This window comes from Stegodyphus dumicola, chromosome 6 (genome assembly GCF_044657685.1).
Source record: "Stegodyphus dumicola isolate Sdum_Otavi_A_Nest chromosome 6, ASM4465768v1".
NCBI classification, from domain to species: domain Eukaryota; kingdom Metazoa; phylum Arthropoda; class Arachnida; order Araneae; family Eresidae; genus Stegodyphus; species Stegodyphus dumicola.
The window spans coordinates 47,593,592-47,620,722 of record NC_140773.1 but is presented as its reverse complement, the minus strand read 5'-3'; the positions used below and the strand labels follow the sequence as shown (position 1 = coordinate 47,620,722).

Sequence of the window (27,131 nt, the reverse complement as noted above, 5' to 3'; positions counted from 1 at the left end):
CGAATCCATATTTAGCGGAACAGAGAAAACGACTCCCCACTACGAACAATAACGAACTATGTTAGAAATTGTAAGTGAACTGTGTTAAGGACAGATTTCATAAATTCATTTGCACGCTGATTAACGGAATATCCTTCAACATCGCGTAAGTTTGTTTTAGATCCGGATTCCCGAATTCTGCTCATGGAAGTATCCTTCACCTCCTCTTAGCTGTACAGTTGATTATGTAAATCTGAATTTTTTGAAGGGCAATATGTATTAAGGATTAGTTCTAAGATTAGGATAAAGTCATTATTTTGATTTTATTATGAATTTAATATGTTAATATGGTATTTAGGATTTTATATTATCTGTCTACGATAGTACAGTTAAAGAATTTTAAATTGTGTTATGTAAAGGGACCTGGGTGAATAATTTTTTGCTGTGTATTAACTGTCAAACTGAAATGGAAGACTGTTCCTTTATTGAACATTTTTTAAAAGGAGTGTTTACAAATATCTTTCGGCGCTTTGCATCATCACTAGGTAGATGTTAGGATTTACTGGTAAGATTTATCGAAATTTGTGATTTGACAGTAACATATACATATGCATTACGTATTTACGACTTAAAGCTACAGATATTTATATATACATTCTTGTGAAAAGTTTCTCTATATAGCATAAAAACATGTTTGATAGATCAGTAATACAAGTTTCCTGTTATCTTAAAAAATAGAAGATATTCTATTGGTTCCATAAATGTATGATGAATTTATCTTTTCTTCCGATAAAACAGATTGTTACAAGTGAAAAATATGTTAAGAAGTTTTATTTTTTATTTCAAATTTATTTGATGATACCTTGAATAACGTAAGCGTAAATTCCATGATGAAAGGGAAAAAATGATGCTGTTGATGTGCGGAAATAGAAAAAGCGATACAATCTCACTATTTCTTGGCATATGATAAAAGAGGGGATATACCTGTCATAACGGTATTGTGTGCGCAACATCCCTAGAAAATGTTATTGATTTTAAGAGCATATCTAAGCAGTATTTTGTATTCTTACGAATTTTGTACATAGATCGATAATTTTAGTGAAATTGTATGCGAAATTGTTGTATTTTTTTTTTTTTTTTTTTTTTTTTTTTTTTTTTTTTTGTTTAATGATAGATGAAACGCTTGGGAGAAACGAAGCTTTTCCGGAAAAATAAGAATACAGGGGCAAGTCTATTTAACATTGAGTAAAGGGCTATCTCATTAATTTGACGAGAAATCACCAAAAGTCGCCAAACTTGGCCATCATTTGACGACATTTTTGTCTGATCCCTGTATAACTGTAATGGATATTGCAATCGAATAACTGTAATTAATTCCTATACTAGCTGTAACCGTATCCGACTTTCATATGCCTTCCAGTAATTTTGAGAAGCAGAAAGTACTAGAGATTTCTTGACGGCCAGGGGAAAACAATATTAGACCGGAGAGAACAACAGTTTCTCAGTTATTAGTTGTTTAGTCGACTACAGAACCTTGAGATATCCGTGAGAGCTTCGCCTTTTAGATGCGCTTTGCATTGTATTGTGTTTAAAGTTCTTACTTTGAAGAAAGTGTTACTTTGAAGTGTAACTGCTGATTGTACTTGTTGATATTATGAAGAGCTGTACAACTATTTTTGTGGAAAGTTCTAGAACTGTGAAGAGATTTTTTGGTAAAATAAATTTTATTAAGCTATCATCGGTTCTGTGTGCATACAATCTATTACGAACCCGTACGTACGCGACAGTATTATGAAATAGGAACCCAGAAGAATGATGGCTGAAAATCTTCGCTGGATTTAGTTGTAATACGGAAGTAACTGGAATACTGAATATATTCTGGGTTACAGCCGAAAACATCGCGGACGAAAACGTCGCGGAGAAAACAACGAAAGGCTAAAACGTCATGGTACAAAACATCGTGGGAGAAAAGAAAGCAAAGAAAAATCATCGCAGTTCTAAAACATCGTGGTCGAAAATAAAGCGGTTCAAAAACTTCGCAGTTTAAAAACATCATGTTTGAAAATATCGGGGTAAAAAATAACGTACCTACAGATCATCGCATGACGATTACATCGCACACATGCGTTTTTCAGTTTTAAAAGCTGCATAAGCTGTATAAATGCATATTCGCATAATAATTTGAGAGCGCAAGAAGGAAAGACGGATATTTTTACTTTTGCATTTCATATTTTTGAATGAACTAATAAATTTTTGTTAAAAAAGTAAGTATTTAAATTTATACGGCTAACATAACAATTTAGAGTTAGGTAATCAGCCTATGCATGCGCTATTATTCTGAAATTATAATCATTTGCATATTATACTCTGCTCTGCATTTTTTGTAAACTTCAGTTTATTTGCATGATTTTTTCATGATGTTGAAGTTTTCATAAAAAGGAGTGAGTATATCTCTTTTTTAATTGCGTACAAATTTAAACATAATCCCCTTCAGTTTGTATATAACCTTTGTCTTTTCAGAAAGCACAATCTCAAACTTTAAATATCGTAGATATAATGTAGTTTGTTGTATAATATAAATATAGTTTGTTGTATGTAAGCCAAACAACAAACTATATTTATATTATACAACGCTTTACTGTTTTATTTTTCAGAATAAGCATAAACTCTTAACTATAGGGATGGAGGAACAGTATAAAAAAGTAACTGTTACAGAATAAATATTTGTTTTAAAATTTAGAGATACCAGAACATGGTATTTAACATTTAACATGGTATTTAACATTTAACATGGTATTTAACATTTAACATGGTATTTAACATTAACAGGTTTTTGTACTACAAAGTATGAACCTGCGATCAGCTGTTTCAAACAACAAAAGGCCGAACAGGGACTTTTAGGACATAGAATACACTGAAATGACAAAAGTCATGGGATACCTCCTAATATTTTGTCGGTCCTCCTTTTGCCCGGCGAATTGCAGCAACTCGACGCGGCATGGACTCAACAAGTCGTTGGAAGTCCCCTGCAGGCATATTGAGCCATGCTGCCTCTATAGACGTCCATAATTGTGAAAGTGTTGACGGTGCAGGGTTTTGGACACGAACTGACCTCTCGATGATGTCCCATAAATGTTCGATGGGATTCATGTCGGGTGATCTAGTGGCCAGATCATTCGCTGGAATTGTCCAGAATGTTCTTCTAACCAATCGCGAACAATTGTGGCCCGGTGACATGGCGCATTGTCATCCATAAAAATCCCATCGTTGTTTAGTCCATGAATGGCTGTAAGTGATCTCCAAGTAGCTGAAGGTATCCATTTCCAGTCAATGATCGGTTCACTTGCACCAGAGGATCGAGTCCAGGCCATGTAAAAACAGCCCAGACCAATATGGAACCACCACCAGCTTGAACAGTGCCTTGTTGACAACTTGGGTCCATGGCTTCGTAGGGTCTGCGCCACACTCGAACCCTACCATCAGCTCTTACCAACTGAAATCGTGACTCATCTGACCAAGACACGGTTTTCCATTCGTTTAGGGACCAACCGATATGCTCACGAGCCCACGAGAGTCTCTGCAGGCGATGTCGTGCTGTCAGTAAAGGCGCTCGAGTCGGTCTTCTGCTGGCATAGCCCAAGGAAGACAAATTTCGCCGCACTGTCCTATCGGACACGTCCCTCGTACGTCCTACGTTGATTTTTGCGGTTATTCGACGCAGTGTTGCTTGTCTGTGAACATTGACAACTCTACGCAGACGTCGCTGGTCTCGGTCGTTAAGTGCAGGTGGTCGGCCACTGCGCTGTCCATGGTGGGATGTTATGCCTGAAATTAGATACTCTCGGCACACTCTTGACACTGTGGATCTCGGAATGTTGAATTCCCCTACGATATTCGAAATGGAATGACTCATGCGTCTAGCTCCAACTTCCATTCCGCGTGCTGTCTGTTAATTCTCGTCGTGCGGCCATAATCATGTCAAATTCTCTTCACAAGAATAACTTGAACACAAATGAAAGCCCTGCCAAAGCACTTCGCATTTATACATTTTCTACGCGATACTACTGCCATCTGTATATTTGCATATTGTTATCCCATGACTTTTGTCACTTCAGTGTATATTGCATATAATTTTTATGTTAAACAATTTTTAAAAAAATACTAAAAGCGAAGTATTTTTCCAACGGCACAACAAACCGCATCAAAATAATAATAATAATCACTTAAATTAGTTCATTTGAAGTAAGTTAGAAATTATACGTTATATTTGAATAGTTGTATATCATTATCAACGTAATTATGAAATCCGCGATTACAACTGTACAAAGATATCATTTATTTGAACACAAAAATTTATCTGAAACAGTCTCCTGTTGTAAATACGCTTACACGTAGTCTGTAAAAACAATGTTTTTCAGAGTCAAGTAAATTATTCTTCTAAGTAGTCATTATCAACTTAATACTTGAAAGAGGAGGGATGGGATAAATGCCTGGAAATGATCAGAATTTCGCTTTTCGAAAGTTAGACCTAACTCTTTGACAAACAACAAGAATACTGATCGATTATTCATTAAATAATGCTTCATCAGCACGATATGTGAAGAGTTTTCCGATATTATTAAAAAAATAGAGAAGAACCTGACGTGTGTTCGAAAATGCTGTTTTTTAGAAACGAAACTGACATTTATTGGCAGTTAGCATAGAAGAAGGAGGAGCTTCGAATAGTTTTATAAAAGAGGCGACATTTATTCAAAGTTGCTAGGATACGTGAAGCGTCTGCAACCCGCACAGAGCCTAAAATTACGGGGAGAAAAAAAAAATTACAGGTTAAATATGGCATCCACTCTCAAAGGGAAGAAAAGGCAGTTAATAGCCATTAACCATGGAATACATGTTTCAGATATCAACTGCGCTTTTTCTTATGATCCCTACAATCAGAAGTCAATTAGTGAACATGGATTTAAAGTATGACCTACTCGGGAATTTTTCTTTCTCTTTTTATCTTTTATTACTATTAAAATTTATTTAAAATAGTTTTAAAGAATTATTCTAATAATAAAATAATATTTTAAATATTCCTTAAGTAATAACTTTAGATAGATTCGAGTAACTGGAAATTACTTTTCGTGTGTATAAATTTATATGAGTGCATCGAATAATGGTTCTGAAAGCAAATTAGACAAATATGTAATTTTAATTTTGCTTTAATATTACGCTTAAAAATTTAAAACAATGAATAATTGTGAAATTATATGCTTTTATAGCCATTCTCGTTTAACACTATATCCTTAAAATATATCTTGAAATAGCAAATTTATTGATTTTAGATTCCTTTGATTTAACTCAGAGTGAAATTTCACTTAATATGTATTTGTAAGTGTACTTAATATGTTTATGTTATATGTATTTTACATATTTGTAAGCATTCACTTAACACTTACAGATACGGTTCTACACATTGCTTGACGAATAATTTTATTGAACTAAATTATCGCTTAAGAATTAATCACTAGCCAGATAGTAAATAGGGTGTTCGTTGAAATTTCTGACAGTCATTTGAGTGACATTTCTGAACTGCCGGATCTCTATAGTAGTTGACTGCCGGATCTCTATAGGGATTAGAAGTTTATAGGATTTAGATACTTCTGATCATCTTCTTCTACACGAAGTTAATGCTCACTCAATCCTGCTCCATTTAAAGGGTAACTAATGACAGGCACGACACTCAACCGACCAAATCCAAGTGGTAACGAATTTATGATCTCCGCCGAACACATTGCGGACGGAAACGCCGGAGACAAAGCAACCCAAAGCGAAACATCTCCGTACACAACATCGTCAGGGAAAAGAAAGCAAGGAGAAAGCATTTTAGTTCTAAAATATGATTGTATAAAACGCGATCTCAGAAAATAAAGTTATTCAGAACTTGGCAGCTTCAAATCATCGTGGTACAAAATAACGTGGCCAAAAATAAGCATCTATGAATCATCGTGGGATGATATTATTGCAAGTATTTTTATTTCTAACATTTTCTAATTTTGAATACACTAATAAATTTTTGCTGAAAAACCAAGACTTAAGCGATCAAAGTCTGAAAGTATGTAGAAATTAAAGTTAGATACAACTGTTGATAGAACTTTAAACTATGTAGTATACTTGACTTGCCTTCTGACGTTCTCAGTAAAAATTTACGAGTTAATTCAGAAATATAAAATATAGAGGTAAAAACATTCGTTTTTTCTTCTTGCACTTACAAATCAGTGCTGAACATACATTTAAATCTTTTGCAGTCTGAAAAAATACGTATGTGGTGCTATAATCATGTCATGATTTGTGCGTTATTTATTATCACGATATTATATACGACTATGCTTTACATTAGCGAAGTTTTTACTTTTCTTTATTTTATACCTGATTTATAATTGAGAACTGCCATGTTTTCTCCTTGCTTTCTTTTTTCCCACGATGTTTTTTGTACGGCCATGTTTTACTTTCGAACATTTTTTTCTTTGTGACGTTTTTGCCACTATATTTTCGTCGGGAACCGGAATTGTTGTCCACTATATTTTTGTTCAGCACTACTGTACAGACCATTAGAATGTTTTAAACCAGGAAACAACAACAACAACCAAAAAAAAAAAAAAAAAAAAAAAAAACTGAAATTTTTCAGATTTTAAATTACGTCCAAAGGGGCGTTTTTTTAACGTTTTGAGTGTTACCTTTATTTATTAAATATCATGTTCTTTGCACTTAAACCATAAAATTCAGTTCAAGAGCAATATCGCAAAATAATGTTAAATTAAGCATATCTTTAGAATTTCCGATATACACAGTCTCGCGAGCTGGAGATAAAAGTATTTTTTTTCTATATAACGTTGCCATTTCTCGCTTTTAAAGCATTGAGTTTGTAAATCAAAAATTCGTTAAAGTTTTACAAAATATAAAATCTATAATAAAACAAATTCCAAATTTGGGATTTCAGATGCCCATATTCGCAGTAGGATTTCGTCATTCAAAATTCGATGGCTCTATGTACCATTGTTTTATCACAATGCGAGAAATAGACAATCATTTATGCAGATTTTTCATTATTTAATTTCTTCAAATATAATGCAGGACTCTAACATTTTGTGGCAACAGTTTGAAAAGTGAACCGACGTTTATGAGTCCGACGCAAAATGCCAAAACGAAAGCAATAGTCCTTCGGGACTGAAATCCCTTTGGACTAAAAAAACAATCGTCTATGCTTTCGTCGGAAGTTCAACAACGAATCTTCCTTCCAGCTGCTAGCTGGATGTTAACGTGTCACAGAACGAGGGGCAATGATACGAATGTACCTAAAATTTTATGGTCTGAAAGAAAGCCTTCTTATGTGGCTGATAGCAGAAGAAGAAGGATACGGTATCCGAAATACTGTCTCCCAAGTATTGTGAACCCAAATTGCGTATTGTTCTTGGGAGGCATTGGAATTTACCTGTTGGATTAAAGTAGGGTAGCAAATCGAAAAATTTGAGAGAAAAATAAAGCCTATGTTTTATTTATTTTCACTAATTTTAACAATATATTGCTTGCGTAAATAGACGTTATTTAAGTCTTAAAATTAAGCTCAAATGTTTATTAAAGAACGGCACTTAGATTACAGTAAAATAATGCAACAGAACAGGTCTAAATAATGCGACAGAACATGAGAGTCTAATTATAGTTGAAATCGTAGCAAACAGTAAAGCCATCTCTCATTATTTCGTTGTCGAATCAATCAAACTGTTTAAAAGAGCAAATTTTTAAAAGCAGTATATGAATCACTGATCACTAAACTGTCGATAGCGAGCTACTAGTAACTCACAGAGACATTTTTGGTAAATCGCGTTAACGCTCCGGTTGGCTAACCTAGATTCCTATACTGAGCTGACGCTGACGACAACAACTGCCTTCTTAGCCTCATAGTTGATTGTATACGAGTGAGGCTGTGCACGTTATATTTTTCGTGTGTACATTAGAGATTTGCTAACTTGGATAGTTTGATTTACGCATTGGTACCAAGATAGATCTGTTCTAACGATGGAGTGTTCAAGCAAAAGAGCAAAGAATTTATTACTTTCATTGGGAATGGGAAACCGAATACTTCTTTACACAGGTAAAGAACAAATGTGTGTATTTACTGTGCTATACAAGTGTATCAATTCGTAATAAAGTAGTAAATTCAACAAACGCTTATTTCAAAAGGATTTCAATTGTTTGTCAAATCGTCTTTTATAGAGATTAATGTTGAAGAGTTCTCTACTTTTGTTAAGAAGCATTTTGATTTTCAATAAGAGCAGTGGAGTTGGTACCGATTGATTTTCGAGATGGTTTATGTGTAAAACAGCTTTCTTCCAGCTCTGAAGACATTTGGCATCTTGTTCCTAAAGAAAAATACCCAATTTTGGTCCAGATTTGTCTCAAAGTAAAGGCAATATTAAGCTCTACATATCTGTGTGAGGTTTCTTTTTCCAGTATGAAATTTATTGAAAATAAGTACAGAAACAGACTCACTGATAAATGCTTGGGCAACTTTATTCGAATGGCAGTCACTACCTAGTGTCACAACACTAAAATCTTGTTGATGACAAAAAGGAGTTCCATCCTTCTCATTAAAATTAATAAGTCTGATAAAAAATCTGTCATTACATTTGTTATTTATTACTAACTACACTTCAATTTCTTTCTTATGTACAATTTAATTTCAGTTTCCTTTTGTTCCATATATTTTAATTAAAATTAATTTCATATTTACTAGAAATATAAGTTTATACGCAATAAACAAATCTAAGACTTTTCTTTAAGTTGGTAGTTTTTTTTTTTTTTTTTTTTTTTTTTTTTTTTTTTTTTGTTGGTAGCTCACAGTAGGATTTAAAAACTGTACAGTAGCTCAGAAGCTTCATAAGTTTGGCGACCACTGATATGGATTGTAATCATGCAGTCCATGGTTCATCGATCTAAGAACAGAACTTAGAATCTTTTCTGCATAATGAAAATGCACACCAAATTTATACGGGAGTTGCGGAATATACTCTACGGCAACAATCTTCACGATGCCTGCTTATAAAACTGTCAGAACCCTGATAGCGGTCGATGGATTAATGAATAACAGAGATCCTAACAAAGATGATGAAGCGTATAAAGGTTTTTTTTAAATATATTTTTAGTAATAAAAACATGTCTCCTTAATGCAAAATCATTTTCAAATTCTCAATCGCATCCTTGTCCTTGTCGCACATTTACGAGGCAAACTGATTTTGCATGAAACTGTGTTTTACAAATTAAACGAAAAAGTACAGAAAATTTCGATGAATACCAAAAGTTGAATAAAAGTAGCTCTTCGTGTTCCTGAGTATTTAACTAACTAAAACTAACTATTTGACAGGTAAATAAAAGACTGACCTCATTCCTCCTTAAGCTAAGAAACTGTACTCTGGTTGAAAATCCCTACACTAGATGCTTGCGCGCCTAGCCATGTATAAAATAGCTGTTAAAAAAAAAAGGAAACGTATATAATAATTTTAATGAATTCTGCTAGTCTAATTTCACGGGACTAGATACCGATTGACAGAGACGAAGATTCTGGTTCATTCCTTTTCAATCGTTTTATTTGTTCATAAATAGCAGATGTATTATATTTGGGGAAAAAATTAAATATCTTAAGCCCAGCAGAAGAACAATACATTGGTGCGTCGAAGTTAAAAATATTTCATTTCGATCTATGATAACACATTTCTTTTAACTGTATGAATTCGTTATTCACTTCGATTTGATCACAAATGTATAACCTTTTGGCAAGTGGTAGCACGTTATCTTTGAATCGCTGACATTTCGGATTGAATTTTAAACATTAGACATTCCATTACAAGAATAATTTATTTGCCTTCTTCTCCAGCAACACATGTTAGTTAAAATTAACTCCCAACTATTTCAGACGAAAAAAAAAAAATTTCTTTATTGTAAAGCGATGGAAAAATTATTATCGAAAAACAACAGCGTCAAACAAAACTGCTAACAGAAAACTTTTTTTTTTTTTTTTTTCCAATAGCGGGCACAAGTTACATATACGTTGGTCCCTTTTAAGGTCAGAAGCGATGTTTACTTTATTATGGGGGCACCTAACAGGTGAGCGACCTTCGCTTCCTCTGAAGGGACAAACAGTTACAACATGCCTTCTCCGGAATTCGAACCCGAGCCGTTTGGTATCGCAGCCGGCTCCGCTAATCACTATACCATCCGCGCGGCGTCAACATAGAATTACAACGAAGAAAGAGAAAATGCGTAGACTAACGACAGGAAAATATGTCATAATACGAGTATTTGCGAGTTCTTTCCTTTTCGTAGCAGTTTGTAATTTAACTTTCCGTAATCCGGAATATAAGAGCATTGTTATATCACCTCTTAAGAGTAAGCTTAAGAAGGTTCAATCTTAAAAATAAACCAAGTGGCCAATGATTAACCTTCTGTTTCACATTGATTTCGATTTAAATATAAGAGAAATGTAAACAGAAACAAACAACATGTTCACCGTGAAGTAAGTAAGAATGCAGAGTTACAATAGAAAATTGCTACACCAGGAAGGAAAACAAATATCCGAATCCTATTTATTGTACATATACAGTGTACTGGAAGGAAGACATAGTTCAATTTTCTGGTGGTTCGGTGTGCACGATGTGCAGAATAGGTTAACAGATGAACACCTGACGGAGCGAGGAAGGTCAGGATAGTATGGGCAATGCGCGGTCATGTATTATCTTCATCTCGCAATCCTCAAAAATAGGGCACAGCCACAGGCTTTAACATGTCAGAAATGTAACCGCGGTTCTCCACATTACCGCCTATGAGAACAAGAGGTGACCAGGTTGTGAACCCAATCGCACCATACCAGTACGCCAAAGGCTGGGCCCGTATGATGATAACGAATGCAAGCTGGCAACGTTCGCTGTCCTCGATACCTTCATACACTTGAACATCTACCATGATGGCATACGCAGAATCGGGATTCGTTTAAAAAGACAACGAGGTATCTCTCCCTAGTACCCAGTGGACCTACCGAATCTGTATTTTCCCCTGCCAGTCATAGACTCCCTACCAACACAAACAGCAGTGTCGCAGAACGATTAACAGCAGTCTGGATAATCCAAGATCTTATTGCAGTCGAATTCAAACATGTACTGGCAAGAGTTTCGCCTATTTACACGATATCTTTACTTAAACAAACAACCTTCAAATGCGATTTTCAAATAAAATTTCTGTTGCGCAATCTTTCCATTTAATGCGAATAACGTTATTCATGCCTACTTTGCCCGCATACTCTGAAATGTTAATCATTTGCATATCGCAACATATAGTACATTTCCTTTGCTGCATACAGCCTTTATATTGTAACAATTTTAATAGCTAGATTTATCCAAGTTGTGATTTATTTGAAGCAGGGTATTGCATATGATGCAGATTTTGATGTGCATATTTTGATAGCTAGAGAATTTCTCTTGAATTTGGTCAGAATCATAGTAGATAGATTTCTGTGTTGTTGTAGTTAGTTACTGCAATACTTGAAAATACTGTTTTCAGAAAATGTCCATGCATTTGTAAATTATCGTACGATTTATGATGTAAGAAAATAAGCATCGAAAGTAGTGCATCTTTTCTTTCATTTTTGTTTACAGTTTCTTACTCATTAAAACATAAGATTTCTACTCTCGCTTATTCTGGCCGGAAATTAAAAATAAGAGAGGATAGCAAAGTTTTAAAATAAAATAATCGTTAGTAAAACTTAAAATCCTTACACGGTGAATTTACTAGAGGACTATGAAAAGGATTTTCTAGTAACTGAAAGAATGTTCCAACACGAAATAATGAATTCAACAAGAAAGAATATCACAGTTTCAGAAGCAGGAACAAAAGGCGGTTGGGAAAGACATGCTTTCAAAGGAAGAGGAAGGAAGAAAGTCATCCTATTTTCTCTGATCGGCGAAATCTGTGTAAAATGTAAAGTTTTCGCATAACGATACCATCCTAATTAAGAAGTAGCAAGTTGAAGCAAAAACATTTTCAGAGAGTATGCCATATCTTCCTTAACAAACATTCTAAAAAGAAGGCAACACATGTCATTGGATAAATTTTAAGTACTAGAAAGAAGCGCACTGAGTCTCATGCAGAATCAACTAGCTCTTAAAGAAAACGAAAGGATAAAAAATACTCTTTAAAGACAATTACTTGATATTTTTATGGAACTTGATAATTTTTCTTATTTAGACTGTAACATCTTCCTCATAATTTTCTACTTATGCCATCATTTTTCCTTCCTGCAAATGCAATAAAATTTAGTCTCTTCTATTTGTTTAATATTGTGATCATTGTCATTTATTTATATTTAATCATTTCCATTGGTTCTGATTTATGAATTTGTGCACAAAGTACTGTTGCAAAATTTAAGTAAGAATTCATATATCATCCAGAAAAAGAATTAACCTATTTTGTATTAATTCCTATCCGAAAAATAGTTTCAGTTAACGAACGGCTATCAAGAAGATTTTAAATTCGTTTCACTGTATTTAATTTAAGTCAAGGCTTTTGTTTTTGGATGCGGAAACTACTGGAATATCATCAGTTTTATTTTCCCTCTCTGCACTAGAAAAAATTGAATTATTTTCTTCTGCTGTGTCAATATCTATATTGTAGTCTGCGATATTTTATTTCATCTAATAATATGAAAAGTGAAAAAAACTCACAATGATATTGTTACGAATTTGGTATTTAAACGGCTAATGTTAATAGACTTGTAAATTAAATGGTTTTATTTCCCGCGCAGTGCAGCGCGTGACGAATATTAAAAGAAAGCTAAGCCGGAAAATTGAAAACACAAAAGCGCGTGCATTTTAACATGTAATAAATATCTCTTTTTGATTTCGAGAAAGTACTAGAAAATTCTCGCGCGCGATTTTAAAATCTTATAAAAGAATGAAAACCTCTCAGTTTGTTGTAATGTTGGTCACCTTCATTAAGGAATCTGGAATTCCTTTTCTGTGCAAGAAATTAATTGATGAAAACTCAACTAAACATCAGGAACGAAATCCGGACTTCCAAATTCATGGATAATTACACCAGACAGCTGACAACTATCCGTTTTGTTTTCTGGAACGCCAATGGCCTCCATAATTGAATTGGTGAATTCCAACAATTTTGTATTGATCACGATATTGAGCAAGCGTCTGAGCCTCAGCTTGGGTGGGTGACCACCCATGTGACTTACGGGATCTTCTTCCCGTGATTTGTGTTTATCTCCTGACGAGCTTGGACTAATACGCATACGTAAATAATTTAGAAGACTGATTTTTGAAATTAATTTCACTATTTCCACTTTCATATATGTTTTGTACTGTATTTAATTGCAATTTTAGAGAGGTATTTCTCAGAAGACTCGTAACCAATGATAAGTCAGCTTGCAGCCCACGTGACAACTGGTCACGCCCTTTCGCCATTAGCTCCTGCCCTTCTGGACTCACACTTCGAACTTATTCTCTTTTTAGCGCTCAAAGAGCAAACATCTGATGACAACCGGAACACATCAAGCAGAATGCTTAATAATCTCGGCATAAGTGTAACTTATAACTTGAAAGTTTGTTGTGAGTTACTTAATTTGTTGTTGTTTAGAAAACTGCTGTTGTTGACTGTAGCGAATTCGCGGATTAGCTTTCTTTAGCTGTTTTGAATTACGTTCTCTTGAACGTTTGAGTAGTTAAAAGATAACTACTGTGAGATATTGTAAAACTGCACGAATATTTTAGGAAATTTAAGCATATTTGTTGTGATAATAATAAATTTTTGTTCATTTTTCATCGGACTTGTGTATTCATTTCGTAACGAACCCGTACGCACGCAACAATATGAAAATAAATATTGCTGAGGACAAGTTATCTCATCCTTAGGTTTCAGTAAATATTCGTGACGGATGATATCTAGTCAGTAGCTATGAAAGCTGTAAATGACTAGATTTCATATCATTCTATAATTAATATAGTATTTTCTCATCAGTTTTGCTTGGTAACCTCTTTTTAAAATATGCAGCATTATCTGCTGCTGCTTCTCAAAACTCTGGAAATTTTCAATTTGTTAGAACATTTCAAATGAAAAAAGGATTTTTCTTCTTTGTTACACTGTTTGATGATGATGATTAAGGGATTTATACTTGATGAAAAATACTATGTGTCCTTAAGTAAATTTTAGTGGATTCACAGCATTATTTTGTGCTAATAGCAGAAAACTTTAAAATTTGATTTTCATTTTAAATTTATTTGTCTTAAATGCAAAGTCTTTGACTATATTAATTACTTAGTTTTGTTAAGCTGTAAAACGTCTTTCATAATAACGCGAATAACTATCAGTAACAGATGGCACAAAATATCTTTTCTCTCTTAAACTGTCAAATTTCATTCGTTCACGCGCGTCTGTGTATGCTTAATATAAAGGAATTTTTACAGCTAAAAGATGCTTTCGTGTTATTATTTATTTTTCATTTAATCAAGCCTTATAAATATCAAACATTTTGATTTGTGAGTGTAATTGTTGAGTTTTACTCCATCAGCACAATTATGTTCTTTTAGTGTTTTACTCGTAGTTGCTATGCCTCTGTAGTCCAACTTTTGAAATCATTTTAGATCATCATCATTTAACAGTTTATATAAGAACACGATGCTGCATATGCAGAGAAGGACTTTTTATTTACATGGCTATATTCAAAAACTTCCTGAATTAGCTCTTTACCGGGCTAGTACATAATAACAGAGGACTGAGCTTGCAGCTGCCCTTCTATCTTGAAAAACACTACGTGACAAGAGATATCATTGTTAATACAGGGTGCTAAAGATGGGATTTCATAATGACGTGTATTTGGTAGTCTCCTGTTCCATCTTGGGCAAAAACGTGGAACAATGAGCCACACAGCATCAAATTTTAGTTAAACTGGATAAATCGGCTATAGACATTGCCCATGCTTCAGTAAGCCTATGAGAATGAGGCAAAGAATTGTTTGCAGCATTTCGAGTGAGACACAGGCTTCAAAAGCGAAAGAACGTCCTATGAAGTTAATGAACCACATTCCAAGACATTTTGTCAATTCTTATAGTATACTTTCATATGGTAACATTGGAAACACAGCTGGCTAGCAATCGGAAGGACCGCAGTCCAAATCTGATGAGACCAGTGCATATTTTTCATGTCTCTTGCTCCAAAATAAAATGCTTAATGGTCGGTACAGTCTCTCCGAAAATGTAAAAATGTACACAGAATTCAAAAACTTGAGCACGTCGATCATCGGAGGGCGATAAACGACATTGAGGACAATGGTGTTTCGAAACGGTGAGTGCAGACAATATTAACGTTGAAATCGACCATGCAGCGTGACACTACCAGGTTTGTCCCCAACCCCTGTCTATACTAAACGGAGGGAATATTGTACCAGGGTCTCCGTGATCGTGCTAAGGATAATTCTTCTTTCACGTTCAGGATCACTAATGATGAAGAGATCCAGCGTGAATCGCGAAAGGTTATGGACTCGCTTTTGCAAAATGATATGCAAACGCTTACGTAAAAGTTGTGGATTCGCTTACGCAAAATGCAGCTCGTGCCGCATTCCAGCATAGCAATAACGCCAAAATCTATGAATCGCTGCGCATGGTGACTATTTCGAAAAAGGTAATGTTCAAACTCAGATAATTAGTGTAATTTTTGATCAAAGGAGTTAGTCTGGCAACTTTATTGTACACCATTTTAGATTTCCAGTTAGTCTGTAAAAGCCTTCTTTAGCATTTCCGTGGGCTATAAATGCATTATTCTTTTTAATAATATACGTACTAGCAGATTTAACAATACAACCTTTGTTCGTGCAATATTGATATAAAAGTATGTTGCCGTCTTGTTCTGATACACACAGAATATTTTTTCCCTTCCTTTTCTTTAACATAAGCTCAAAATAGCCTTTTTCCAATAATACTAAGTGATATTTGTTTTATTCCATCGGCGACAGTTACTGTCTGTTTATTTCCTTATTTGTTTGAGGAAAGAATTTTGTGTCGCCAGTCATATGAACTGAAGCTACAGAGTCGATAATCCATTCTTGTGTGTTTGATTTGTACATATGCTTCACTTTTAGAACTCATTAATTAAATTGAGCACGCGAATTTTCAATTCCGGTGGATTCTTGAAGTCATGTACTATCTTTACTTAAAATTCACGTTTTACATTGCTCAAGTGTTTATTTTATGACATGCCTTACTTTTTATGATTATGTGTATTGTTTGTCTAATTTGATTTTATTTGCATCTGCTTTCGAAGAAATAGCGTTGCATTTTAAGCAACTGACATTTACTTCGGACATTGATTGTTCTTTTGACAAAATGCACAATATTTTTTAGTTTCATATTCTGATTTATTTTTTCTCTTACCCTTTAAAACAACTGAATTACATTTATTGTTTCGTTTCAATGCGTCTATGGTGTTCGCCTCTTAACCTTTTTCATGTACTTCTGAAGATGACTTAGTTTTTGATACCCGTAGTGCTAAAATGTTATATAAATTGTGTGGACGGGGAAAAAGCAGTAAAATCTCTATCACGTTAAGAACTTAAATTTCTTCGCCTATACTACGTTAGCATTTCAGTTAATTCTAAAGCTACATTGGATATGCATTTAGAAAGCTTCTATTATATCTAATACAATGATATTTCTTTAAAGAAACAATTTGTTTATTTAACACATTCATGAACTAATCTAACTTTGTTAAATTTCTTTGATAGTTTTAGAAAGAAGCTTGCATAAATTATAATCTAAGAGTCTAGCATATTTAGACACATATTTTGCATTTGTATGATTATTCAATAAAGTATGCTAGCCATGGGAGTAGCCAGCGAGGTGCGCAGAGGTGAAGTTGTATCCCTTAAAAATGCAATTTTTTTCAAATATTAATCATCAAAAGACGGCGAAAAGTTTTCTGTCTGTTTGATTATTCTGCTAAACTGTACAAAACCTAAAAAATTCCTAGACTGACAATTAAAATCTTTTCTCGAAGTCACAGTATGTCATGCAAATGTGTTAAACCCCGTCTACACAAGAAGACATATCGCCGAACAAGTATCCAGTCCGTCTACACAGATAAATGTATCTCTGCTTCAGATACATGTCTGCGGTGCACTGCACTGGAATCGTGATCATTGCGCATGACGGAATACATTGTTCCGGAGACATATTTTGAGGTGAAAAATGACAAGTGAGAGCGGGTCCGGACACCCGAGCGATTTGCTACAACTATTCGGGTATCATCCGGAAATCGCAACTGTACAACACAAGAACTCCCTGGCGACCCAGGAGTGTGGCGGAAGTTTAACAGGAACTTTCGACTGTCTAGGGGCAAGGTATAAGACAGTAGTTTCATGCAAGATACAAGATGTTTTTACACTGATAATGCTGTTATACTGATACTGTACACTGCTATTTGAAAATTTTGCACTGATATTTAAACATTTTACACTAATATTTCATACTGATTTTACTCTGTGACATTATCATTATCATTATCATTATAAGGGCACAGCTCCGAACCTCATCAAAAAGTGGGACTGGCCAGAAAAAAAACAAACATATAAAGTCCAAAATCTGAGTCTTAGTGCCGAATTCCAATTCTATCTTTGTTCATAATTATAATCTTCATTATTGTCTCTGCAAAATCTTTCAAATTTGAATAGTTCCTTTTAAAATTGTCCTTAAAATTCTTTCTATAGTTCTCTCTTGCACTCCGAGTAAACGCACATTCATCGACAAATTAAGCATTTATCATTATTCCGTAGATGGAAACGATTAAAATAAGCCGGGAAACGCCCCTGATTAGTCAGTACCTGATTTATATCAATATTATTTATAATATTCATCTGCTTGTTTAACTTTATATTTTTCATTAACTCTTTTGTTTTATTAGACGACTCCCAGCAAAAACTTCATTTTGTATAAGACCAGTTTTCCATATCAGCAATGGTCTTTTTTCTTGAATCTTGGATATTAAAATTATCGGTCCCATCCCTAAGTGCCGCTATTTTAGCAAGGGTATATGCCTTTTTATTTCAGACAATTCCACTGTGTCCTTTTACCAAGTGTAATTGAACAATGTTTTCTTTCAGCCATTTTAAACAAGTCTTTTATTTCATTAATCAGTCGATTTTTATGATCTGGTTGGTGCCTGAAGCGCAGATAGGACATCAGTATAAATATTTACAAAACATCGAACTGTTAATTGTTTATTAATCCAATTCAAAGCCTTTGTCAATGCGTATAATTCTGCTCGCTAAACCGAATTCCTTGGTTTAAGTTTTATTCTCACATTGTCTATGTCTACTCCATGAAAATAAATTACCACATCGCTACCCACTTCCCCATCAATTCCAGAACCATCTGTAAAAACGCCTATTTCGCCACCATAAGGAAAATTGAGATCATAAAATAATCCAAATCGTGTCATTGGGTGTATCCTCATTCTCTTGTTGAAAGATCTTACTCGTGAACACTTTTTGCCCAATTTCAGTATTTATAATAATTTTATTAGCTAATAGAAACTTTTTGTAGTATAATTTGTATAAAATCGAGAGGGGCGGAACACCCGCAAGGACGCAGGAAACTTCCGTCGAAACGGTTCTGAAGGCTCTTGTAATGGCAAGCATCTAGCCTCTCTGCAGGGTGTTCCTATTTCATTCTAATCCTAAGAACCTCCTCTGCCTGGCAGCCCCAAGCTCCAACACTATGTGATATTTTTAGGGATGACCACATTTTTAAATATCTCTCTCAGGGTGGAATTCTTTCTATTCAAAGTATCAGCACTAAAATTATACTTATAACCTTTTAAATGTTATCTGTGATTCAATGTATATGTTTAAAATGTTCCGGAAAATTATTTAATTTGCTATCAATAATAACTTCTAGATATTGCATATTTTCACCAAATTTGATACGATTACACTTAAATTTCAATTGTGGTGGTCTAGTCTTTCTCCCACCACTCTGGGACATGTAAATTCTTCATTGTTGTACATTTATAAACATAAATTGCCCTGGTACGTTTTATGCGCACATAGGTTTAGACATTGAGAACACATGAATACAAAACATCTATTTTACACTCATGCGTATGTCGTTTCATATATATAATCATGTTACATAGATTTTAAAATCATATTTAAACATTTTATACTGAACTTACTATGATGCACAGAAAATTTCTACGCTGATGCGCATATTTAAACATATATTTCCCAACATTTTATCGACACTTTAGTTTTGAGATTTATGTGTTAAAGTCTAACACTGTTGCGTACATTGTTCTGTACGCATAAGCATTTACGCTGATATTTTACATCACTATTTAAACATTTTAAACTTATTTTACCCTGAAATGCACACAAATTCTATATTGATCCACATATATAAATAAAAATTGCTCTGGTGCATTTTTGTGCACATGACTTTAGACACTGAGGATACACTGATACAATAATTTTACACTAATGCTTACACTGCAACTTTTACGTAAATATTATACTCAAATAATTAAACATTTACACTCCGATGCTACTCTGATACACATACAGATTCTACTGTAGTGTTTATTCTATAGACATTAAACAACTCTGCGCATTTTATGAGCACATATGTTTAAAAACTGAGGATACATTAGTACAATAACGTCTATTTTACACAGATGTCTGCACTGTCACATTTATATAAATATATTACACTAAAATTTTACACTGTTATTTAAACATTTTACACTGATTTTCCTGTTACACATATAAATTCTACGCTATAAACATAAATTACTTTAATGTGTTGCATGTGCGCATAGATTAAGACATTGAGGATATAGATAATGTGATTAATGGATTTTTAGCGTTGTAAATGATACGATGAATTGCAATTTACTATTTATAACAAAGGCCGGCGTAAAACATTAGTATCGATCATTAGCATGAAGTAATCGAGCATTGTCTTGTTGAAAAATGCTTCCTAAGAACCCTGTCAACTCATGTTGCTGAAGGAAGTCGGAAGTCACGAATGCACCGCTGGGCTTTTATGGTATCGTAGAATTAATATTAGAGATGATCAGTTGTCATATGCGGCAGTACCTAATAACATCACGCTAGCTTTGAGTGCTTGTGTGCCACTAAAAAACGAAGGCAAGATTGAGGTGTTCACCACGGTATCTCCACACACTTACACTGTTGTCATCACTGTTCACATTGAATCTCGATTTATTGATGAATGTGTCAGTGTTCCATTCGCTTGCGATCCAAACCCGTCACCCGCGACACCACTTTTAACAGAGACTACGACAGGTGGTTGTCACCCGCAGCACGTGAAATGGACCCAATGACTAATTACGTAACACCTGTAACAGACCCATTTCAAATCTGGCATCAACTTTACTCCATTAGTCTACATAGTCATAGGTTAGATCATTTTGCTCCACAGTAAATAGTAAGATCATTTTTGAGCACATTACAGCTATCTGCCTAAGGAGAGGTGTACCTTACAGGAGGACTTTTTAAGAGGAAATTGATTTGTATTCACGTTACTTACGAAGAAATCCACACAAATTCTCATACAGCTAGACCGTCGTCAAGACTTGAACTCGGCTTAGCGTTTACCAGTGTTCAGCGATCTTACAGCTCTGCCACTGGTGGACCATAATATAGCCACTTTATACGCCGATTGAGTTCATCACATAGCTATGAAATATAAATATTGATGTCATGGATATTAATAATATAATGCATTAAAATGTATATTATATAATATGATGCTTATATTATCATGCATATTAATATAAATGTGTATTAATTTTTAAAATATCAACTTTGTAATTGGCAGATAAATACAATTTTAAAAATTTAAAATTTTTATACATTTGATGAAAATAAGGAACATTTCATATCGATGCTCTGATTACGCAGTAAACAATAAGTAACATTAAATAATCACATATTGCTGAAATTAAAATTTTCATGTATTCTAAAATCTAACATTATCCCACAATTCATTCTCGTCTCAAGTAATCAAATGTTAGTCGCATAATAACTTCTTTATATTATACTTATTGATAGGAACCTGCCATCATATAGGTACCTGGATTTCCTTGATAGCTGTCTTAAATAATTTTAAAGCCCTGATGAAATTATTAAGTTTTATGAAAAGCGATCCAAGTGAATCTAGGTAATGAGCCTTTATGCTCGTATCGCATCTAAAGTTAATGAAATTGGAGGGTATGTTAATTAAAAAGTATGTTCTGATCAATACACAACAGTCCCCTGATTTATGTTTGCCAAGGAGGCTTTTCGCAAGACATTTTACGAATCCTTAAAACTTCTCTTCGTGAAGTTTCTATAGGAGGATTATTTTGTAACAAAGTAAATCAGGACGTCTACTTCATAGGCAATCAGATAGAAAACATGTTAATGCAAAACTGCCACAAACTGTTTCATGAGCAATAATTTGATAGGTAAGTAACATCTAAAATCATAACTTATGATGAAATTTTCGAGACGGGCCGACAATACGCAATCAAAACAATCATTCCTTAGATATGTAAATTTGAATTCATTTACATCCGTAGACAATAATTTGGGACAATAATTGCAATTTGTCTATCGTAGAATAAAATTTGGAAGAAAAGAGAATGAAACTAACATGACAGCTTTATCGCACTTTGAATTTCTATGATTTTAAAGTGGGACTAAATCAAAATGAATGCCTTCAACGTCCACCATTAGAAGATAAAAATGAAGCTCCATCTCGTACTATTGTATTCGGATGATTTATAAAATTTCGTACAGGCCGAAATTCTGTTCTGGACGAAGATCATATAGGAAAATTCTCTTCTGTAGTCCCAGAAAATGTGTCGGCCTTACGAAAAATGTTACTCAAAGATGTTAATCAGTGACAATCGCTGTACCTACTAAATAATACAGAAGAAACTTAGAATCGGATGAAGCCATATTTAAAACTATTCATATAAAAAAATCAGTTTGTCCCCTGTAAATTAACAGGACATCAAGACGCGGAGCATGACAGAATCAGTAAAGAATAAAATTACATAATGATGAACCGCATTATTTCTAAAATCATTACTGGTTATGAAACATTCTACCGTTTTTTCGAGGCCCAACACATCAAGAAACTAAAGTATGAGTCTTTCAAGATGGCTTTCCTAACAAACAATGGTGGTGAAAAGACAAGGAACAATGAGAAAAGTAATGTACTCCGTTTTCTTCAGAAGTACAGAAATTAAAGTCATAGAGGGCTAGAGAACAGTCATGCTTCCTCAAGACTAACAGTCGAATTGCTTTAACAAAAGCATATCAGAGTGGTAGATCATCCGCCCCATTCTCTCGTTCTTGTTTGACGTGACTTTTGAGTATTTTCTAATCTAAAACAATTTACTTCGCCGTCCTTTTCATTCCGAAAATGAGACTGATGAAGCTGTAAATACATATATTTCATTAACTCTAAGAAGTGGATAATTTTAAGCATTTACTTGTAAATGATTATTGCAAAGTATTTGAAGACTAAGTTCTTAACGAGAGGGGTACCTTGTGCAGTACTTCTTAAAGGGAGCAAGGCATGCACTTGCGACGCAGCTAAGGAATCCAGGAAAATACCCGCATTATGTTCAGTGACAGTGAGATGACCTATTTTCCCCTCTGTCAATCGAAAGTTGTTTAATTACGTTTTATTCTCTTCCCGATTTTTTCTCGAACACTTTTTAAAAATCCTTCAGACACTTTTTGCTACGTTGTCCCAAAGGCATGAATAGCACGGTAATTATATGCAACCACTTTTTTTGACAACCATTTTTTTTTTTTTTTTTTTTTTTTTTTTTTACTCCGTGATGTTCCTGATAATTCCTCTTCTTCTTCAAGGTTAAATTAAATTGCCTCGTTCATTTCCTTCGTACTAATAGAGTAGCTATTTGAAATTAACTTAGTTTGTTGCTCTGTGTGTAGGAAGAAGAGGAACTTTTTTTTAAAAAAATTCTGTGAGATTAGATGACTTTGCATATTTTCAGAGCTGCACGATCAAATCGATGTAGTTTTTTGAACATTTTTATACGAAGGAAAGGATATTGTAATCGCGAAAAATATCGGGTATTAAATTTCAAATATGAATTTTGACAAATAATAAAATAATTTCAAAATATGCATTTTGACCGTTCTCGTATCCATTTGAATGTTTTCTTTGCGTGACATATATTCGCATGAACGGAATAAAGGAATCCTTTTTCCAAAACAGATTGTAATATAAATTTAAAATTGATTCAGAAGGGATTTTTTTCATGACATCTGTACCTATGTCGTATGTATACCTTGCATAATAAAACGATAACATCTAGTCGTACACCTCCATTTTTGTTGAGAAAAATTGGTTTTTTAACTGTATTTGGTATTTTAGGCTTTTCTGTATTTTACAGATTTTATGAAGATATTTTGAGGTTTTATGTGTTTTTGCTTTGCCGCTAAGAGAGAACTGATTTGATTAAACGAGAAATATATCTCTAACGAAATTCGAGCAAATAAAAGTTTAAATGAAGGGCACCAAAAAAAGGTGTATAATTTGCTTAACACCAAGCTTTGGGTTTAGTTTCCAAAGCACCAAGATTTTTTAATAAGATGAATTTTCAGAACAGCTTTTAAAATCTCAGCTTCTTTTAACAGTACTTTTTAATAAATATTGAAATAGAATTTTAATTTATGAAGCATATACAGATGCAGTGAAATTTTGTTTTACAGAGCTTTAATACGAATTTCCCTAATATTTCTTTCTCCCTGCAGTTATTGATATCTTGTGAAAACTGATAAGTTTACCTCTGCAAATGCAATAATGCAGCAATTTAAGGTAATCTGGAGCTGGCACGCATAACTTGAATAACAGTAAACAAATCAGAAATGTTTCTAACTTTTCTAAAAAAATCTAATGCAGTTATTCATTGATTTAAGCTGCTTCGATATTCAAAGCGCTTTATTTCAATTCTGAACTACACGTTTCCATCCTATAGACCTCTATTTACCATATGCTAATGTTGTGGATCGAATATGTTCAGAGTTTCGAACGACCATGTATCATTTAGGAAAACACAACATAATCGAAGCTGAGGTGTAAATAAGTAAAATGTGTATGTATAAAACGTATTTTTCCCTTATTATTAGCCTGTGATTACGAATCAAATTTCGAAAAGTGCGATCAGAAAATGTTGCAGAGTGTATTATTCTTTTAATGTTGAATATGTTTTTGGTAATATTGGTTTGCTTTAGCTTTTATTAAAATGTTTCAAAGCTCAACTAAAAGACTCTTTCCTTCTTTTTGAACCCATTGTGCAAACAGAAGATAGATATTGACGGAAGAGGTTATTTAAAAATTGATATGTGTCTTTTTATTATGAGAAAATTTTCCTAACCCACTAAATAGTATGTATTAAGCATGGAATACAAAAACTCATTTCTTTTCTAAATTTCTTTTTTTATTATTTCTTATTTCATTTTATATAATGAGGATGGTTTTTTTTATCTCTCTTTTGTTTTAAATCTTTTCTTTTAATTTTCTATGAAAAATAGATTTAATTCATAATTTTCATGAAAGGAAAAATATTCAATCGATTTCCAAATGTTTTTGAGTGTTTGATTATTCGCCATTTCTCGCTGAGGCAGCAACTCGGTGTGATTTTAACTGCTATACGGCGTGCAATCTCTTTGCCAGAAATACTGATCTTACACCGACAACATGCTTTATACTACCCAGACACTCCCCCATTACGTCTACCTGCATATCTGCGCATGTGCTACCGTACATCACCTTACTTAATCTCCTGATTGGTCTTTCTGTCCGCTCTGCCTCTTCGTTCAGCTGATATGCTAACTTTTCGACTTCGTCCTTAATTTTTTCACACCAGTGTATGTGCATACGTGTGTAATAACAATATGTAATACAATGTGTAATAACAATATGTAATACGTACACATATTGTTTTGGAAGTCCGGTGGCACAGTGGCTAGTGCGTTGCCCAGCAACGCCACAGGTCCAGGGTTTGACCCCCGGGCTGGCAATCTGGCAAGGTCGACTTAGCCCTCCATCCCTTGAGTGGGTCGATAAAATTAGTACCATGTTCGCTTTGGTACTAAACACCGGGAGTTCTGCGACAAACTGACCACTTGTCCAAGGCATATGCTCGTGCATCCCGGGCCCACGGTCAAGAAAGCAGATATCGGGCACTGCAGGCCTTAGCCCACTAGGGCTGTTGCGCCACTGATTTTGTTTATACATATTGTTTTACATGTATGTATGAATACTTGCATCCATACACAAGTGCATGCAGACATACATACATTTCTGAATCAGGTCCCGATAATAGCAGACTAGCCGAATCCCTTCCATATATTTTCGAAATGTAAATGAGCCAGTTCAAGTGCAATGTCCTGACTTCAAATTCAATTAAGAGGACGATTCAGTAATTTTCAAAATCATTTAACTACTTTTATTTAAATTTGTAAGTGAAGAAATCTTTCCCTCTTAGTGATTTGCAGGCTTAGGCTCTTATATAATTTTTGACATGTTTACATATATTACAATTAATAAATGTTTATAAAGAATAATAAAAGCATAAGTAACACACACACAAAGCCCAAGCACAAGTAAAATTTCATTATAGAAAATTTGACAATTCATTTTAAACGTAATATATTAATTAAAGGTATAATTAAAACTGACATGAATTACATTCACATCAGTTGATTATTATTAGTTACCATCTGTGATATGGGAAGCAAATAAAATAGCTTGATTATATAAAGAGTATTTCTCCGTAGTCGCCTTTCATATGATGAAAAAACGAAGCTTATTTGTTGATTCTATTAAACTAAGTTTAGCAGTACTTTGAAAAATTAACAAAATTCTCAATATCTATGTGAAAATTCATTAGCCTCTGCGCATTATATACTGCTGCTCAAAATTTAACAGGCTTGTAACTTACAATAATGGAGTTTCATCTTTTTTTGCAGGAAAATGTATTCCGGAGTTTTCCCACCTGATTACAACAAGTATGAAGCGCCAACTGTGAAAGGTATGGATAATCTGGTATTGGGTTCGAAAATAAATAAAAGGCATTAAATAAATAAAACAGATCAGTTATTCATGCTTCAATATATTTATACACTAGCTGTACCCGCCCGGCGTTGCCCATGCATTTAGAAAATGCAGATAAGTGAATAGCGCAGGAATAGTAGTGTAGGACATGTAGACTGTCTCTCTCTCTTCCCCCCCCCACAAGCTACAAAAAAGAAATGAATTGTAATTAATCGATTTAATGTATCATCAAAACAGCAAACTAACGCTAGAATAAAGAAATCAATTGTTACAATCGAACGTTATTTGAAAACAAATAATAATATCAGTGAGTCAAAAAAACCGTGATTAATTAATTATAAATAATAAGCTACAAAAAAGAAATGAATTGTAATTAATCGATTTAATGTATCGTCAAAACAGCAAACTAACGCTAGAATAAAGAAATCAATTGTTACAATCGAACGTTATTTGAAAACAAATAATAATATCAGTGAGTCAAAAAAACCGTGATTAATTAATTATAAATAATTTTTTTTAAATTTTTCTAATTCAAAAATCGAAAATCGGGCTTCGAGGTCTGGTGGCCAGCCCCTTTGTGCTTCCGTATAAAAAATTCCAGGTCCCTGCGTGCGATAGATTTGGCTGGAGAGCTCGGTCAGACAGACAGACAGACAGACACATTACACTTGCTTTTATTATTATAGATTATTTTGGTAACAGTTCATATACGTCAAAAAGTTGAAATCAATTCACAGAATCGTTCTACTCTATGTAAAGAATTCTTGAAAAATAATAGTACAGTGTCGTGTTACCTTGAATGGCAAGATATTCCTAGACATGACTGAGCTTATGTAGTTCCGCTGAACTGAGTACGTAGAAGGAACCTTTTGCATCATCCTTCCCCTCCATTTCTAGAACCAGAAGTTTGCATACTAATGCAATGATTGATGGAACGGACAGAAACGGGAATAAGGGTCTGAG

The 27,131-nt window shown here is 34.0% G+C and overlaps 1 protein-coding gene across 1 annotated transcript in view; it reads left to right on the top strand.

The window, feature by feature from the left end:
- The window catches only part of LOC118188953 (glutamate-gated chloride channel alpha-like), a 54,252-nt gene that overhangs the window by 1,256 nt on the left and 25,865 nt on the right, over nt 1–27,131 (top strand). The window contains exon 2 of the mRNA XM_035359482.2: nt 26,084–26,145. Within this exon, the coding sequence (XP_035215373.1) occupies nt 26,088–26,145 (58 nt within the window). The 5' untranslated portion in view covers nt 26,084–26,087. The remainder of the gene's footprint in view (nt 1–26,083; nt 26,146–27,131) is intronic.